The sequence below is a fragment of the Sminthopsis crassicaudata genome, chromosome 2 (genome assembly GCF_048593235.1).
Source record: "Sminthopsis crassicaudata isolate SCR6 chromosome 2, ASM4859323v1, whole genome shotgun sequence".
NCBI lineage: Eukaryota > Metazoa > Chordata > Mammalia > Dasyuromorphia > Dasyuridae > Sminthopsis > Sminthopsis crassicaudata.
The window spans coordinates 295,461,721-295,480,247 of NC_133618.1; the positions used below are offsets into that span (position 1 = coordinate 295,461,721).

At 33.6% G+C, this 18,527-nt stretch overlaps 1 protein-coding gene across 9 annotated transcripts in view; it reads left to right on the forward strand.

The window, feature by feature from the left end:
- EML5 (EMAP like 5) overlaps nucleotides 1-18,527 on the forward strand; it is a 212,495-nt gene that overhangs the window by 111,685 nt on the left and 82,283 nt on the right. For all 9 annotated transcript variants that reach the window (XR_012486446.1, XR_012486445.1, XR_012486447.1 and 6 more), the window contains exon 18: nucleotides 453-655. Coding sequence is in view for 5 of the 9 variants with exons in the window: in XM_074289782.1 (XP_074145883.1) it covers nucleotides 453-655 (203 nt within the window). In the remaining 4 variants the exon portion in view is untranslated. The remainder of the gene's footprint in view (nucleotides 1-452; nucleotides 656-18,527) is intronic.

Sequence of the window (18,527 nt, forward strand, 5' to 3'; positions counted from 1 at the left end):
ACTTAAATAAAAACTAAAAATATCTGTGTAAATGCCTGAATAGATTCATCCTAAGAGGTGATTTAGCAGAAATATTGATTTCATGATTAATTTACAACTACTACTGGTGAAAACTGGACTTGGAGTTTGTAGAAGAACCCTTTTCAGCCCGAGTTTGTGTATCTAATAGTTGTGTGACATTGGACAGAACACTTCATTTGATCTGAGCATCATTTTCTTCCTCTGTAAAATAGTTATAATACTTGGTAATACTATTTTATAGAAGTAAAGCACTTTGTAAAGTATTAGTTGATAGAAAAATGTTAATTATTATCATAAATTGACTTGTTAATACTGCTTAGCATTTTCAGGAGAGAGTTTTTTGGTAGAAAGAAGGAAATTATAGTGATTTCTAATTTTATAAATTTTAAAAGGACACTTTAATAATCATATAATTTTTAATTTTAAAACAGGGGGAGGATTGATTGGGAGAAAAGGCTACATCGGTCCTCTGGGGAAAAGTGATACAATGATGTGTGCGGTATATGGCTGGACTGAAGAGATGGCATTCTCTGGAACTTCAACAGGAGATGTGTGTATTTGGAAAGACATTTTTCTCATAAAAACTGTCAAAGCACATGATGGACCAGTATTCAGTATGCATGCTCTGGAAAAGGTAAGTAAATTGTCATTCAGAAGTAGATGCGATTGTATCTTCCTAATAATGTATACAGAATAATTCTTTAATAAATGTAGCAGTTCCTTTGCATGGGCATTGCCATGTAGTACTAGTTACAGTCTAGGAACTAGAGATTTGGCAGAAAATTCATAAATTGTTTCTTGAGGATTTGGTTTGCCTTACTTCTCTTATTTCTCTATACTTTTTTCCACAATAAGAAAAGAATTATAGAAAAGGATTTTCTCATGGTACAGGATAATGAGTGACCCTCAAATGCATTCTCATTAATAAAGCTTCATTTAAAGGAGATGTCATTATAACCTTTTTCAGCCAGGGGAAAAGTGTAGAATGTGTTTATTTGCTTACACACACATCTGTATTTATATACACACATACACATGTAAAAAAACACAAAACTTATACATATATAAATACACACACACACACATATATATATTTTTTAAATGCTGTTGTAAATACCTACATTATCATATACTAAACTATTGCCAATAAACCTCTATTTATATGATCTTTTTTTTTTTTTTTTTTTTTTGTCTTGGTGTTCCTTCATGTTATCCTACATTACTTATCTTATTGTTGAACTTCTCAAAAGAGAACTTTTCAGTTACCTAAATTGCAGAGTTGGAGAGGACCTCAGAAATGTACATCAGTGAGCAGGAATCTATTCTATACTGGCCTAATAGGTAGTTACTTGATATTTTCTTCTGTTGAGAGAAGCTTTCTTACTTCTTGAGATGGATTACTCCCATCTTTGAATGCATATAGTTTGGGAGTGGGAGCTACTTTTCCTTTCTTTTGAGCCAAAATCTGTATCTCTCTGTAGGCTCTAGTGCTCCCAGTTCTGCCTTCCATTACCAAGTGGAATAGATCTGTTTCATATTCTGTATTTAAAAAACTATTATGCCAATAGAGCAATAATGAACTGAACCAGCTACACCCAGTGAAAGAACTCTGGGAGATGACTATGAACCACTACATAGAATTCCCAATCCCTCTATTTTTGTCTTCCTGCATTTTGGATTTCCTTCACAGGCTAATTGTACACTATTTCAAAGTTTGATTCTTTTTGTACAACAAAACAACTGTTTGGACATGTATACATATATTGTATTTCATTTATACTTTAATATATTTAACATGTATTGGTAAACCTGCCATCTTGGGCAGGGGGAAGGAAGGGAAAAATTAGAACAAAAGGTTTGGCAATTGTCAATGTAAAATTACCCATCTATATATCTGGTAAATAAAAAATATTAAAAAAAAAAAAAAGACTACTATGCCCTAGCCCATCTCAGGACTTCTCTTCAAGCTAGGCATCCTTTAGTTCTTAATTCACATATAACATTTACATATATCTTTTGCCATCTTGACCATCCCTATCCAAATAATCTTTCATTTGCCAACATTTTCTTTAAATGAGGCTGCCACAATTAAACATTCTAAACAGCTGTAAACAATTTAAACAGCTTTGGTCTGCCAAGTCCATGCACAACTGTGTTCCTTCCACACCTTCACTCCTCAATATAATATAAATTTTCTTGGATGTCAGATTATACTGTTGATAAAGATATTTAGCTTCCTGTTCACTAAAACTCTTAATTTTTTCAAACTTCTATCTTGTCATGCCTACCCTTATTATATTTGTGAAAATGATTTGTAAACCCAAGTGTGACCACATTTATCTCTGTTAAGTTTCCTCTTCCATCTTATCACATTTAGACTATTATTCTAGCTTGCCAAATTCTTTTTGGATTATGACTCTGTTTTCCAGTATCTTAGCTATTCCTCTCAGCTTTGAATCATTTGCAGATTTGATATAGATGTCATTTATACCTTAAATTATGGTTAAAAGTTTTAAATAGCATAGATCCAGGGACAGATACTATGTGTACTCCACCAGAGATCTGTCTCTCTGTGTGTATAATTTCTAACTTTTTACATATGAACACTTACATATGTATTAATATTTCTGACAACTTTGGTGACCTAGAAAGCATGTAGAGTGAAGCAGGGCAATTAGGGATTTTGAGATCATAATGAGTAAGAATCCCTTGAAAATGTTTGACTTAGATGAGGAAAGTGCATAGTTTCTGCCTTTGAGTGATATATTTGGGATTAAAGCAAGGAATAGATTACTGATAATATGAGCTCTTAAGGAATGCTGTGTGGTGGTTTGCCTTGAGAAGAAATTGTCCTGTCATCTTCAGGGCCTCAAGTGGGGGGCAAACAACTGCTTATCAGAAATGTTTTAAAGGGATTCTTTGTCCACTGAAAGTTGGACTGGATGATATCTGACTCTTATTACAACTCTTAAATTATTTCATATGCTTAATTTGGGGGGACAAATTATAACTTTTCTATTTTATTTTTATTTTATATTCCATTTGAATATATTTATATGTAACATAAATATTTACTATTTAGATGTTTATATATTTTATAAAATGTTACATTTTATTTTATGTTCTATTTTCATTTAGTCTTTTTTAAAATTTTTATTTTCATTTAGTCTTAAAAATTATTTGTTAAGAGGGGATGGTGGAGCCAAGATGGCAAAAGTAGACATATCTTTATCTGAATTCCTCCTATTATCCCTCAGATTAACACCAGATTAAGCTTCTGAAACAGGTTTTGGAGTGACAGAATCCACAAATATTTGGAGTGTAACACAATTCCAGAAGAAGATACGTTGGAAGAACTTCAGAAAAATTCTGTTTCAATTGGGCAGGGAGAGAGTGCAGACTCAGTTCAAGGAGCTTGGGGCAAGGGGGCAGGGAGCCAGGGCATTGTAGCTTTGGTGCACTGGCGAATTTACTTGGAGGCTTTTCGGCTACTCTGTCCTGATCAGCAAAATAGTGTGAGACATCAAAAGCAAATAGTGAGCCTCTGAATCCTAGGACCCCAGAAAACCACCAGTCCCGTCTATGCCTACATAGCACCGAAAATCAGTCAGCAACTCTGGCCCCAGGACAGCTGTGGTCCCATTGCCTTAAGAGCAGATCTCAACCTTTTAAAAAAGAGCAAAAAAGCAAAAAGAATTCTGACCATAGATAGCTTTTATGGAGAAAGAGAAGAATAAACATCAAACCCTGAGGATCCTAAGGACAAATCTTCTGCAGATGAAGCCCCAGATGTGATATGAGTTGGTCCCCATTTCACAAGGCTCTCTTTATAGAGTTTGAAAAAGGAAAAACAAATTATCTTTAGAAAATTCCTTAAAAACAGATTTGATGACATGGAAAAAGCATATGACTCTTTTTTTTTTTTTAATTCATTTTTCCAAATTATCCCCTCCCTCCCTCCCTCCACTCCCTCCCCCCGATGATGACAGGTAATCCCATATATTTTACATGTGTTACAATATAACCTAGATACAATATATGTGTGTAAATACCATTTTCTTGTTGCACATTAATTATTAGCTTCTGAAGGTATAAGTAACCTGGGTAGATAGACAGTAGTGCTAACAATTTACATTCACTTCCCAGTGTTCCATCTCTGGGTGTAGTTATTTCTGTCCATCATTGATCAACTGGAAGTGAGTTGGATCTTCTTTATGTTGAAGATTTCCACTTCCATCAGAATACATCCTCATACAGTACTGTTGTTGAAGTGTATAGTGATCTTCTGGTTCTGCTCATTTCACTCAGCAACAGTTGATTTAAGTCTCTCCAAGCCTCTCTGTATTCCTCCTGCTGCTCATTTCTTACAGAGCAATAATATTCCATAACCTTCATATACCACAATTTACCCAACCATTCTCCAATTCATGGACATCCATTCAACTTCCAGTTTCTAGCTACAACAAAAAGAGCTGCACAAACATTTTGGCACATACAGGTCCCTTTCCGCACTTCAGTATTTCTTTGGGATATAATCCCAATAACAGCAAAAGCATATGACTCTTTACAAAATAGATAAGAAAAAGAAACCAATTCATTGAAAAACAGAATTTGTGAAATGGAAGAAAGAAAATCCAATGAACAAAATACCTCATTTAAAACTTCAATTGGCCAAATGCCAAAATAAAAAATAAGATAGAATTTTTAAAAAGATTTTTAAAAAGCTAACTGAAGAAAATGCACTAAAAATTAGAATTAGAATTGAATAAATGGAAGTGAAAGACTCAAAAAGATTTTAAGTATCAATCAAACAAAACCAAAAAAAAAAATAGAAGGAAATGTAAAATATCTCATTGGAAAAATAACTGGCTTGGAAAACAGATCTAGGAGAGACAATCTAAGAATTATTGGACTTCCTGAAAACTATGATAAAAAAAAAAGAGCCTAAATATCATCTTTCAGGAAATCATCAAGGAAAACAACCCTAATGTCCTAGAATCAGAGGGCAAAATACCAATTGAAATGAAAACTGTAAGGAATATAGTATGTAAATTTCAGAATTATGAAATCAAGGAGAAAATATTGCAAGCATCCAGAAAAAAAACAATTCAAATATTGAGGAGCCATAATCAGAATTACCAAGAACCTAGCAGCTTCCACTTTAAAGGTTCAAAAGGCATGGAACCTGATATTCCAAAAGGCAAAGGAACTTGTATTGCAGAGTAGAATCAATTATCCAGCAAAATGGATCATTATCTTTCAGGGGAAAAGATGGACATTCAATGAAACAGGTGAATTTCATTTATTTGATGAAAAGACCAAAGCGTAATAGGAAATTTGATCTTCAAATGCAGAACTGAAGAGGAAATTTAAAAAGGCAAAAAAAGAGAAAGAAAATAGCTTTATTTTAAAATTTAAAAAGTTTATATCCCTATTTGGGAAGATATGTTTAACTCTTGAGATCTGTATCTCTGTTATGAATATACATTGAGGGTGCAGGTATAATTTAATTTTATTGTGATGATACAAAAAAAAATTAGAGGAGAAAAAATGATTCTACTGGAAGAAGAGGAATATTGAGTTAAAATGTAATAAATTACATCTTATGAAGAGGGAAAAAAAGGGGGGGGGAAGAGCGGGATGAACATTGTGTGAATCTTACTCTCATCAGATTTGACTCAAAGAAAGAATATCAGACACATTTAATTTCATAGAGAAGCTTGTTCTCACCCTATAAGGAAGTAGAAGGGGAAAATAGAAAGGAAAGTGTGAAGGAGTTATTAATTTTAATTGTGAATGTGAATGGGACAAACTCTCCCATAAAATGGAAGTGGACAACTGACTACATTTTTGTGGTTTACAAGAAACACATTTAAAGCAAAGTGATATACAAGGGTCCAGCCTCTGCAGGGGGTCCAAGGAGCTGAGCAAGAGGAATAGAGTCAGTGTCAAAGAAAGACAGGAGTTGTGGGGTAGTTTAAGTGAGGAACGGATGGAAGTGATGCTCCCACTTCTCTCAGGGTCCTTCAGGCTTTATTTTTAATACTATATCATGATTATATATATTTTTTTAGGTCAACATAGTCTACAGACATGTATCTGACTTATTAATGTTACTACATTTGACATTTAATATTTGAGTAAGCTTTTTATGGTTAAGTGTTAATTATTGATTACATTATGTGAAGCTGATGATGAAAAGGTAAATGTTATACAAGGTTAAGTTCAGTGAATTTTGTTAGTTTGCTTATGTCTTCTTTGTCAATTCTATGAATTGTTTGTTTCCTCTATTTCCCCCAACTTAGAACAGTGTACATAGGCATTTAGGGCAATTCCTAGTTATATTTTAACCATCTTTTGGTTCCTAGACATACTGATCTTTTCTGAGTCTAAGTTGGTAAACATCAGTATTTCCTAGACCTTTGGATTCTCTCCCATAACGGCAATGATTTCCATGGTCTTCTCTCCTTTATCATTTGTCTCAGTGAGAAATTAGTTTTATTAGGATAGAATATGTATGTGGAATCGTTTCTAGTTAACTTTCCCAAATTCCCCTTGTTACCAGATTTTTTAGATAATGTTTAGTGCTGTAATCAAGCCAATTATAAATAGTATAGGAAATAGTAGTCCACTAATGAGAATCATAGAAGGAAATATTGTTTCGGCATGGGTGCTATGCACATTTGATCTCAGTGCTGGGCTTTGCCAATCAGCTTAGAGATTGTGGCTCCCAACAGTGATACGTATAGAGTAAAGGTAAAAGGCTGGAGCTGAATCCATTATGCTTCAGTTAAAGTTTAAAAAAAAAAAAAAAAAAAAAAAAAAAAAAAGCAGGAGTACCAATTCTGATCTCAGATGAAACAAAATCAAAAATCAATCTAATTAAAAGAGATAAGAAAGGAAACTATATCAATACTAAACATATATACATCAAGTGGTATAGCATCCAAATTCCTAGAGAAGCTGCAAGAAGAATTAGACAGCAAAACTACACTAGTGGGGGATCTCAGCCTGCTTTATCAGAACTAAGTAAATCAAACCACAAAATAAATGAGGAAGATGTTAAGTTTAGAGGGCTGAAACTTTGAAAAAGGTATGCTTGAATCAGACAACCAAGCACTTAAGGCTAATTACCTATTCGATGTAAGATAATGACTCTATTAGCATATGTTTGGATAAATAGCTCTTCTCACAATTTGGTGCTTACTGAATGTTTGGTGTTAAGATAATTGTAGAAAAGGATTTGAGGATGGGGTGAGAGAGGGGCTGGAGAGTGACTTTGTGCCAGGATAAGGAGGAGACCGGCTGATGACTCTGGAGAGAATCCAGGATTCTGCTTGGCTGCCTCTTTCACTTCTCCCACTAAAGACCAAGGACTTAGAGAATCCTAAGGAATCAACTAAAAAAACTACTAGAAACAATTCACAACTTTAGCAAAGGTGCAGGATACAAAATGAATCCAAATAAATCATCATCATTTTTATATATTACCAATGAAGTCCAGGAGCAAGAGATAAAGGGAGAAATTCCATTTAAAATAATTGTTAATAATATAAAATATTTGGAAGTCTGTCTGCCAAGGCAAAGCCAGGAACTATATGGGCACAAACTACAAAACACTTTCCACGCAAATAAAGTCAGATCTAATCAATTGGAAAAATATCAAATGTTCATGGCTTGGCTGCTCTGCTTTGATTGCAAAGCAGTAGATCAGGAGAGAAGTTACACAAATGCAAAAGGCAGAGTGTACCCCAAAATGCCAGAGTTTCATAGGACCTGGCCACACCCACCCAGCACCAGGAGTGACTCAGCAAAATCGCAGCACAGCTGTGCTTCACAGCCTATTCACAGCATAGCCGCTGCTCACAATGCATCCACTGTCCATCTGTGGTCTGTAGAGGAAGCTTGGAATCTCCTTTCCCTAAAGGCAGAGCCAAATTTTTAAAAAATGAATAAAAAAATAAAGTGAGTTTTAACTATAGATAGCTTCTATTCTGATAGCTATTTCCAACCCTGAGGAGACGAATATCAGTCTCCACACAAAACTCCAAAGGGTGATATAACCTGGTACCCATCACCCTGGTACCCTAGGAAGGCTGTCCTAGAAGAAATTAACAAAGATCTTAAAAGAGAGCTAGAAGAAAAATGGGGAAAGGAAAATGAAGCTCTGCAAGAGAGTATGGGAAAGGTATATAACACATTAAAAGAAAGATTTGAAGAAGAAAACAACTCCCTGAAATGTGAAATGAAAATGTAAAGAACTCCCAGGGAAAAAGAATTTGTGAACTGGAAAAGATAAAGAAGTCCAAAGAAAAAATAGGATTTGTGAATTGGAAAAAGAAAATAACTCATTAAAAATTATTTTTGAAATGGAAAAAAATTCCATAGAGCAAAACAACTCATTTAAAAATTTAATTGGACATATACAAAAGGAAGTAAAAAAAAAAAAGTAAATGAAAACAACTCATTAAAAATCAGAATCTGTAAAGGGCTAGAACTGAGCAGATGCAAGGTAACCTAGCATGTAGGGCTAATTACCAGTTGGGCAATTCTCTATTAACATATGCTTGGAAAATGACCCTCCCCAACTATTCTGTGCTGGATCGGTGGGTGTGGACAAAAAAGGAAAAGAGAGATGAGAGAGTGGAGTAGGACAGGCAGGATCATTCTTTTGGTGGTGGAGAGAGAGAGGAAGGAGGTGTGGAGATTGCTAGATCTAATCCACTGATGATGACCCCCAAAGACCAAGAATAAAGACTTTTGCTTATCCTGACTCCATTGATTCTAAGATATCCAGGGCCACCTTGTGGGGATCATTGGATTCCCTGACATGTGAAACAATGGACAATAGATTGGTTTTGGACTATCTCTTGGTTGCTGAAGGAGGCATATGTATGATTGATGTTTACATACCCTCCTTCTAGGACTTCTGGAAATCTTTTACAAGACCATGTTGATTTATATTGTTTGTTATATCACTACTTGCATGTACAATTAATGTTTGTTACACCTCACCGAGCCTGCAATGACTCTGGGGAGAGTCATCACTAATAGCCTGTGCGTTATTGCTTTGTGCTTGTGTAATACCTCTCATGCTGATGGGTTTGTGCATACCTGCCTCTAATAAGATCCTTCAGCCCAGAAACCCACTAGCAATCCCCACTTCCCTTTGGTGCTTTTCATCTTCCTTCCTGGATGTCAGGGAGTGATTATGTCCTTTTTAGTGATTTCATCTCCCTTCCTGAGAAGTCAAGGGGGCAGGCATGATCACTTCCTTTTTGGGGTTCTCACCTCCCTGAGAAGTCAGGGATGGCATGACCACCTATGTTCTAAAACAAAAGAAAGTGGGAGATATAAAGGGCTAGAACTAAGCAGATGCAAGGTAACCTAGCACATAGGGCTAATTACCAATTGGACAATTCTCTATAACATATCCTTGAAGAATGACCCTCCCCAACTATTCTGTCCTAGATCAATGGGTGTGGACAAAGAAGGAAAAGAGAGAGATTAAAGGATGGAGTAGGACAGGCAGGATCATTCTTTTGGCGGTGGAGAGAGAGGAAGGAGGTGTGGAGATTGCTAGATCTAATCTCCTGACAGTGGCCCCAAAAGACCAAGAATAAAGATTTTTGCTTATCTTGATTCCGGCTGAGTCTAAGATATCCAGGGCCACAACAATAACCAAACAAATGGAAATGAATGATTCATTGAGATATCAAGAATCAGTCAAGCAAAACAAAACAAAACAAAACAAAACCAAAAAAAAAAAAAAAAGGAAAAAATGTTAAATATGTTAAATATCTACTTGGAAAAACAACAGACCTGGAAAATAGATCTAGGAGAGAGAATCTAAGGATTATTGAACTCCCTGAAAACCATGATGAAAAAAGAGCCTACACACTGTTTTTCAGGAAATCAATCAAAGAAAGCTTTCCAGATGTAATAGAATCAGAAGGTAAATTAGGCATTGAAAGAATTCACTGAACACCTTCTGAAAGAGACCTCAAAATAAAAACTCCAAGGAATATTATGGCTAAATTTCAGAACTATCAGATTAAGAAAAAAAATACTACAAGCAGCCAGAAAAAAAAAAAAAAATTCAAATACTGAGGGGCCACAAAAAGGATCACTTAGGATCTAACAGCTTCCATATTAAAGGATCAAAGGGCCTGGAATCTGCTATTTCAAAAGGCAAAAGAACTTGGAATGCAGCCAAGAATAAATTGCCCAGCTAAGCTGAGCATTTTCTTCTAGGGAAGATGGACAGTCAATGAAACAGTTGAATTCCATTTATTCCTAATGAAAAAAACAGAGCTAAACAAAAAATTTGACCTCCAAATATAGGACTCAAGAGAAGCATAAAAAGAATTCTTGAGAACTGTGTTTCTGTTACGGGCATAGTTAAAGAGTGCATGTATAATTTGATTTTACTGTTATAATATTTTTTTAAAAGGACATAAAAGTGAAAAGGGCATTTAAAAATAGGGAAATAGAAGTAGAAAGTGGATTGTATCAGAAAAAGGGAAAAGTGGAGGGATAATCTAGGGATAATAAGATGATAGGAAATACAGAATTAGTAGTTTTAACCATAAATGTGAATGGGATGAACTTTCCCACCAAACGTAAGTGGATAGCATTCTGGATCAAAAGCCAGAATCTTACAATACGTTGTTTACAGGAAACACATTTAAGATAGGGTGATACATATAGAGTAAAGGTAAAAGGCTGGAGCAGAAACAATTATGATTCAGGTGAAGTAAAAAAAAAAAGCAGGGGTAGCCATCTTTATCTCAGATCAAGCAAAAGCAAAAATTGATATAATAATTAAAAAAGATAAGGATGGAAACTATATCTTGCTAAATGATAGCATGTATAATGAAGCAATATCATTACTAAACATATTCACCAAGAGGTATAGCATATAAATCCCTAAAGGAGTTAAGAAATCTGCAAGAAGAAATAGACAGCAAAACTATAATAGTGGGAAATCTCAACCTTGCACTCTCAGAATTAGATAAATCAAACCACAAAACAAATAAGAAAGAAGTTAAAGAGGTAAATAGTATATTAGAAAAGTTAGGTATGAAAGATCTTTGGAGAAAACTGAATGGAGACAGAAAGGAGTACACTTTCTTCTCGGCAGTTCATGTAACCTATAAAAAATTGACCATATATTAGGACATAAAGACCTCAAGATGAAATGCAGAAAGACAGAAATAGTAAATGCATTCTTTTCAGATCACAATGTAATGAAAAATACATTCAATAAAAAGCTGGGGGAAAATAGACCAAAAAGTAATTGGAAACTAAATAATCTCATCCTAAAGAATGAATGGGTGAAACAGCAAATCATAGACACGATTAATAATTTTACCCAAGAGAATGACAACAATGAGACAACATACCAAAATTTGTGGGATGCAGCCAAAACAGTAATAAAGGGAATTTTTATATTCCTAAAGGCTTAATTAAATAAAATAGAGAAAGAGAAGATCAATGAATTGGTCTTGAAACTTAAAAAGCTAGGAAAAGAGCAAATTAAAAACACCCAAGCAAATACTAAACTTGAAATTCTAAAATTAAAAGGAGAAATTAATAAAATTGAAAGTTAAAAAAACTATTAAATTAATAAATAAAACTAAGAGTTTATGAAAAAAACAATAAAATAGATAAACCTTTGTTAAATTTGATTAGAAAAAAAGAGGAAAACCAAATTGTTAGTGTTAAAAATAAAACGGGAGAACTTTACACTAATGAAGAGGAAATTAGAGCCATAATTAGGAGTTACTTTGCCCAACTTTATGCCAATAAATTTGATAACCTAAGTGAAATGGATGACTATCTTCAAAAAATATAGGCTGCCCAGATTAACAGAGGAGGAAGTAAATTGCTTAAATAGTCCCATTTCAGAAAAAGAAATAGAACAAGCTATTAACCAACTCCCTAAGAAAAAATCCCCAGGACCTTACATGTGAATTCTACCAAACATTTAAAGAACAATTAACTCCAATGTTATATAAATTATTTGAAAAAAATAGGGAATGAAGGACTCCTACCAAATTCCTTTTATGATACAGACATGGTACTGATACCTAAACCAAGTAGGTGGAAAACAGAGAAAGAAAATTATAGATCAATCTCCCTAATGAATATTGATACAAAAAATTAAAATATTAGCAAAAAGATTACAGAAAATCATCCCAAGGATAATACACCATGACCAAGTAGGATTTATATCAGGAATGCAAGGCTGGTTCAATATTAGGAAAACTATTAGCATAATTGACCATATCAACAACCAAATTAACAAAAACCATATGATCATCTAAATAGATGCAGAAAAGGCAGTTGATAAAATCCAATATCCATTTGTATTTAAAAACACTTGAGAGTATAGGAATAAATGGGCTTTTCCTTAAAATAGTCAGTAGCCTCTATCTAAAACCGTCAGTAAGCATCATATGTAATGGGGATAAACTGGAACCATTCCCAATAAGATCAGGCATGAAATAAGGTTGCCCACTATCACCATTACTGTTAAATATTGTATTAGAAATGCTAGCTTCAGCAATAAGAGTTGAGAAAGAGATTTAAAGGAATTAGAGGAGGTAACGAGAAAACCAAATTATCACTCTTTGCAGATGATATGATGTTATACGTAGAGAACCCCAGAGATTCTACTAAAAAGCTATTAGAAATGATCCACAACTTTAGCAAAGTTGCAGGATACAAACTAACTCCTCAAAAATCATCATTATTCTTGTATATCACTAACAAAATCCAACAGATCAGAGATATAAAGAGAAATTCCATTTAAAATAACTGCCAGTAGTATAAAATATTTGGGAATCTATCTGCCAAGAAAAAGTCAGGAACTATATGAGCAAAACTACAAAATACTTTCAACATAAATAAAGTCAGATATAACCAATTGGAAAAATATTAAGTGCTCTTGGATAGGTTGAGCAAATATAATAAAGATGACAATACTACCTAAACTGATTTATTCATTTAGTGCAATACCAATCAGACTTCCAAAAAACTATTTTAATGACCTAGAAAAAAATAACAACAAAATTCATCTGGAAGGACAAAAGGTCAAAATTTTCAAGGGAACTAATGAAAAAAAAAATCAAATGGTGGCCTAGCTGTACCAGATCTAAAACTATATTATAAAGCAGCAGCCACCAAAACCATTTGATATTGGCTAAAAAATAGACTAGTTGATAAGTGGAATAGGTTAGGTTCACAGAACAAAATTGTCAATAACTTTAAAATAACTATGAAATAGTCAATGACTAGATTAATTATCTATATAGTGTTTGACAAACCCCCAAACCCCAGCTTTTGGGATAAGAATTCACTGTTGGACAAAAACTGCTGGGAAAATTGGAAATTAGTATGGCAGAAATGAGGCATTGATTCACACTTAACACCATGCACCAAGATAAGATCAAAATAGGTTCATGATTTAGGCATAAAGAATAAGATTATAAATAAATTAGAAGAATATAGGATAGTTTGCCTCTCACACCTGTGGAAGAGGAAGGAATTTGTGACCAAAGAAGAACTAGAGATCATTATTGATCACAAAATAGAAAATTTTGATTATATCAAATTAAAAAGTTTTTGTACAAACAAAACTAATGCAGCCAATATTAGAAGGGAAGCAATAAACTAGGAAAACATTTTTACAGTCAAAGGTTCTGATAAAGGCCTCATGTCCAAAATATATAGAGAATGGACTCTATAAGAAATCAATTGATAAATGGTCAAAGGATATGAACAGACAGTTTTTGGATGAAGAAATGGAAATTATTTCTAACCATATGAAAAGATGCTCCAAATCATTATTGATCAGAGAAATGCAAATTAAGACAACTCTGAGATACCACTACATACCCCTCAGATATTGGCTAGGATGATTGGAAAAGATAATGATGAATGTTGGAGGGGATGTGGGAAAACTGGCACACTGATACATTGTTGGTAGAGTTGGAATTGGTTCAAAAATTCTGGAGAGCAATTTGGATCTATGCTCAAAAAGTTATCAAACTGTCCATATCTTTGATCCAGCAGTGTTACTACTGGGATTATGTCCCAAAGAGATCTTATAGAAGAGAAAGAGACCCATATGTGCAGCCCTTTTTGTAATGGCTAGAAATTGGAAATTGGAAAATGGCTGAATAAGTTGTGGTATATGAATGTTATGGGATATTATTGTTATGGAATATTATTGTTCTGTAAGAAATGATTAGCAGGATGATTTCAGAAAAGCCTGTAGAGATTTACATGAACTGATGCTGAGTGAGATAAGCAGAACCAGGAGATCATTATACACTTCAACAACAATACTATATGATGACCAATTCTGATGGATGTGGCTCTCTTCAACAATGAGATGAACCAAATCAGTTCCAATTGTTCAATAATGAAGAAAACCAGCTATACTCAATGAAAGAACTATGGGAAATAAGTGTGGACCACAACATAGCATTTCCACTCCTGTTTTTTTTTTTTTACTTGCATTTTTGTTTTCTTTTTCAGGTTATTTTTACCTTATTTTTAAATTTGATTTTTCTGGTGCAGCAAGATAAATACTATGTGTGTGTGTGTGTGTGTGTGTGTGTGTGTGTGTGTGTGTGTGTGTGTATATATATATATATATATTTATGTGTGTGTGTGTGTGTGTATATATATATATACACACACACAGTATTTATCTTGCTGCATACACACACATACTTAGTATTTATCTTGCTGCACCAGAAAAATCAAATTAAAAAAAAATATATAAATATACACACACACACACACACACACACACACACACACATATATATACATATTTACACAGTTAACATATACTTTAACATATTTAACATGTATTGGTCTACCTGCTATCTGGGGGAGGGGGTGGGGGGAAGTAGGGGAAAAGTTGGAACAAAAGATTTGCAAGGATCAGTGCTGAAAAATTACCCATGCATATGTCTTGTAAATAAAAAGCTATAATAACAAAAATAGCACCTACAAAAAAAAGAACTATTTCACAAAAACTGCTGTGAAAATTGGAAATGACTGGAAAAAACTAAGCATTGACTTAATACAGTATATCAAGATAAAGTCGAAATGGATTCATGATTTAGACATAGTGATATAAGCAAATTATAAGAACAAAAGACAGTTTACTTCTCAGATTTGTGGAGAAGAATGGAATTTTTTTTTTTTTTTGCTAAGATAATTGGGGTTAAGTTACTTGCCCAGGATCACATAGCTAGGAAGTGTTAAGTGTTTGAGACCAGATTTGAACTCAGGTCCTCCTGACTTCAGGGTCGGTGCTCAAAGAATGGAATTTGTGGCTAAAGAAGAACTGGAGTTTATTATTGAACACAAAATAGATAAGTTTGATTATATTGTTAAAAAGTTTTTGTACAAACAAAACTAATGCAGACAAAATTAGAAGGGAAACAAACTGTGGAAAAAATTACATTCAAGGGTTTTGATAAAAGGCTCTTTTCTAAAATAAATAGAGAGTTGACTCAAATTTATAAGAATTGAAGCCATTCTCCAGATGATAAATAGTCAAAGGATATGAAAAGACAATTTTCAGATAACGAAATTGAAACCATTTCTAGCCATATGAAAAGATGCTCTAAATCACTGTTGATCAGAGAAATCCAAAGACAACTCTGAGGTACCACTACACACCTGTCAGATTGGCTAAGATGATAGGAAAAGATAATGATGAATGTTGGAGCGGATGTGGGAAAACTGGGACACTAATACATCATTGGTGGAGTTGTGAACTGATCCAGCAGTTTTGGAGAGCAATTTGGGACTATGCTCAAAGGGCTATCAAACTCTGCATACCCTTTTTGATGCAGCAATGTTTCTATTGGGTTTATATCCCAAAGAGATCATAAAGAAAGGAAAGTGACCCACATGTGCAAAAATGTTTGTTGCAGCCCTTTTTATAGTGGCAAGAAACTGGAAAATGAATGGATGCTCATCAATTGGAGAATGGCTGAATTAGTTATAGTATATGAATGTTATAAGATATTATTGTTCTATTAGAAATGATTAGCAGGATGATTTCAGAGAGGCCTGGAGAGACTTACATGAACTGATGCTAAGTAAAATAAGCAGAACCAGGAGATCATTATACACGATAAGACCATACAGTGATCAATTCTGATAGACCTGGCTCTTTTCAAAAATGAGACAATTCAGGCCTGTTCTAATGATCTTGTGATGAAGAGAGAGAGGACTTTGGGAACTGAGGCTGTATCACAGCAATACATTTTCACTCTTTTTGTGGTTGTTTGCTTGCATTTTTTTCCTTTTTGATCTGATTTTTCTTGTACAGCAAGATAATTGTATAAATATGTATACATATATTGGATTTAATATATATATTTCTAACATGTTTAACATATATTGGGTTGCTTCCCATCTAGGGGAGAGGTAGGGATAAAGGGGGGAATTTGGAATACAAGGTTTTGCAAGGTTTACTATTGAAAAATTATCCATGCATATGTTTTGAAAATAAGTTTTTTTTAAAAGTTTGTTAAGATATGTTATTACAGAAATTTTTCAAACAAATTTTCTTAAAGGGTTATTTTCTTGGTGTTTTTGAACTTATATAGTTCTGGTAAATTACATAGCAATAAAGTAATGCTATCTAAAAACTAAATCAAATGGCTGCTTTTGAAAAATAATGAGTCAGCAATCAAAGTAGGATTGAATTGGGAAAGCATTTGGGTAATGAAAATAAATAGGCTAGCTTGTAATTTATTCTTTATGTTTTAATATCTTCAGTGATGTTTTTTAAAAATTAGTTTTAAAATATTTTCAGTCAACAGAAATGTATCGTTTCTCTTATCCCCTTCCACTTTTTAAGAAAGAAAAATAAACCATTATATAAAAATGTCTACTTAAAATAAATTCTCCATTGGTTTTGCTTTTTAACCATAAAAAAAGTTATAGTCTGTCCTTTAAGGCCATCACTTCTCTGTTAGGAGGTGTATATCATGTGTTATTATGTGAATTATGATTGGCCCTATCACTGATTAGGCTCCTAAAGTCTGTCTAATGATGTCTTTTTTTATGTAAATTTTTCTCCTTTTTTTTCTCTTGATGTTTTTGCAGAAGAGACCTAATTGTATATTAAGTTGTAAATTCAATTTAATAATTTTGGGACCATAGTTCTAAATTATTTTCTAAAATAGCTGGAGTATTAGCAGTTTCACCAAAAGTGCTGTGATATCCTTTTTTTCTAAAGCTTTTTTTTTAGCATTTGTCAATTTCCTTTTTTTTTTTTTTTTTTTTTTTTTTTTTTTTTTTTTTTTTTTTGGTCAACTTTAATATTCTGAGTGCCTTTCTTGGATTCCTTTAAGTCTCAGATAAAATATACTTACTACAAGAAATCTTTCTCCATGCCTTAATACCTTCCTTTTGGTAGTTAGCTTTAGTCTTTCTTGTTTGTATTTTGTTTGTTCTTGTTTTCAGGTTCTTTCCCTTGTCTCACTATGACCTTCATGCATTCAGGGCCTATTTTTTTATCCTTTCTTTAGCATCTAGCATTACCTGGCAATTAGTACGCCCTACTACTAATAAATTAATTAATTAATTTAAAATGTAATTTATTAAATTAATAATTAATAATTCTTACTGGCTCATTGTTGTATTAATTTTCATTTTCTCTAATTATTGGTAATCTAGAACCTTTTTCAGGTGGACATGAATGTGATAGCTTGAATTTCTTCCTCCAAAAAGTGCTAATTCCTATCTTTCAAAAATGTATTAAATGGAGAGAGAAGAGACAAGGTGGGAGAATAAAGCAGGGACTTAATTGAGCTCTCCCAAATTACCCCAAAAACACCACCTTAAAATGAATTCTGAAGATGAGAACCAACAAAAGAATGGAATGAAATAATTTTCCAACCAAAACAACTTAGAAGGTCCACAAGAAAAATCTGTCTCATAAGAAGTGAGAGTAGAGCATAATCTGCTGGCTAACATGTGAGAGCCAACAGCAGGCTACTCTTCAGGAAGTCATTGGTGAGGCCTTACGCCTATTGCAAGTGAGCAGCAAGTTTCAGTGCTCTTGAACAATCCACTGCAGATCTTGGAGCAACTGAATTGGCATCATCAACTCCTATAGCTTACATGTGCCCAGAATTACCTCTGAAAATAGCAACATGAAAAGTCTGAAGCTCAGGACAGTGGCTTCTCAGCCCCAGGAATAGAGCTCAACTTTAACATAAAATTAAAAGTCAAGAAAAGAGCTGCAAAAATAAGAACAGAAAGAAAGTTTTCCATAGAAAGTTAATATGCTGACAGGGAAGATTAAAACACACACTCAGAAGAGGACGACAATGTCAAAACAGCTACATGAAAAACATTAAATAAAAATGTGAATTGGTGTCAGGCTCAAAAAGAGAACTCCCAGAAGCTCATAAAAGATTTTAAAAATTAAATGAGAGACAGAGAGAAGAAAAATTGGG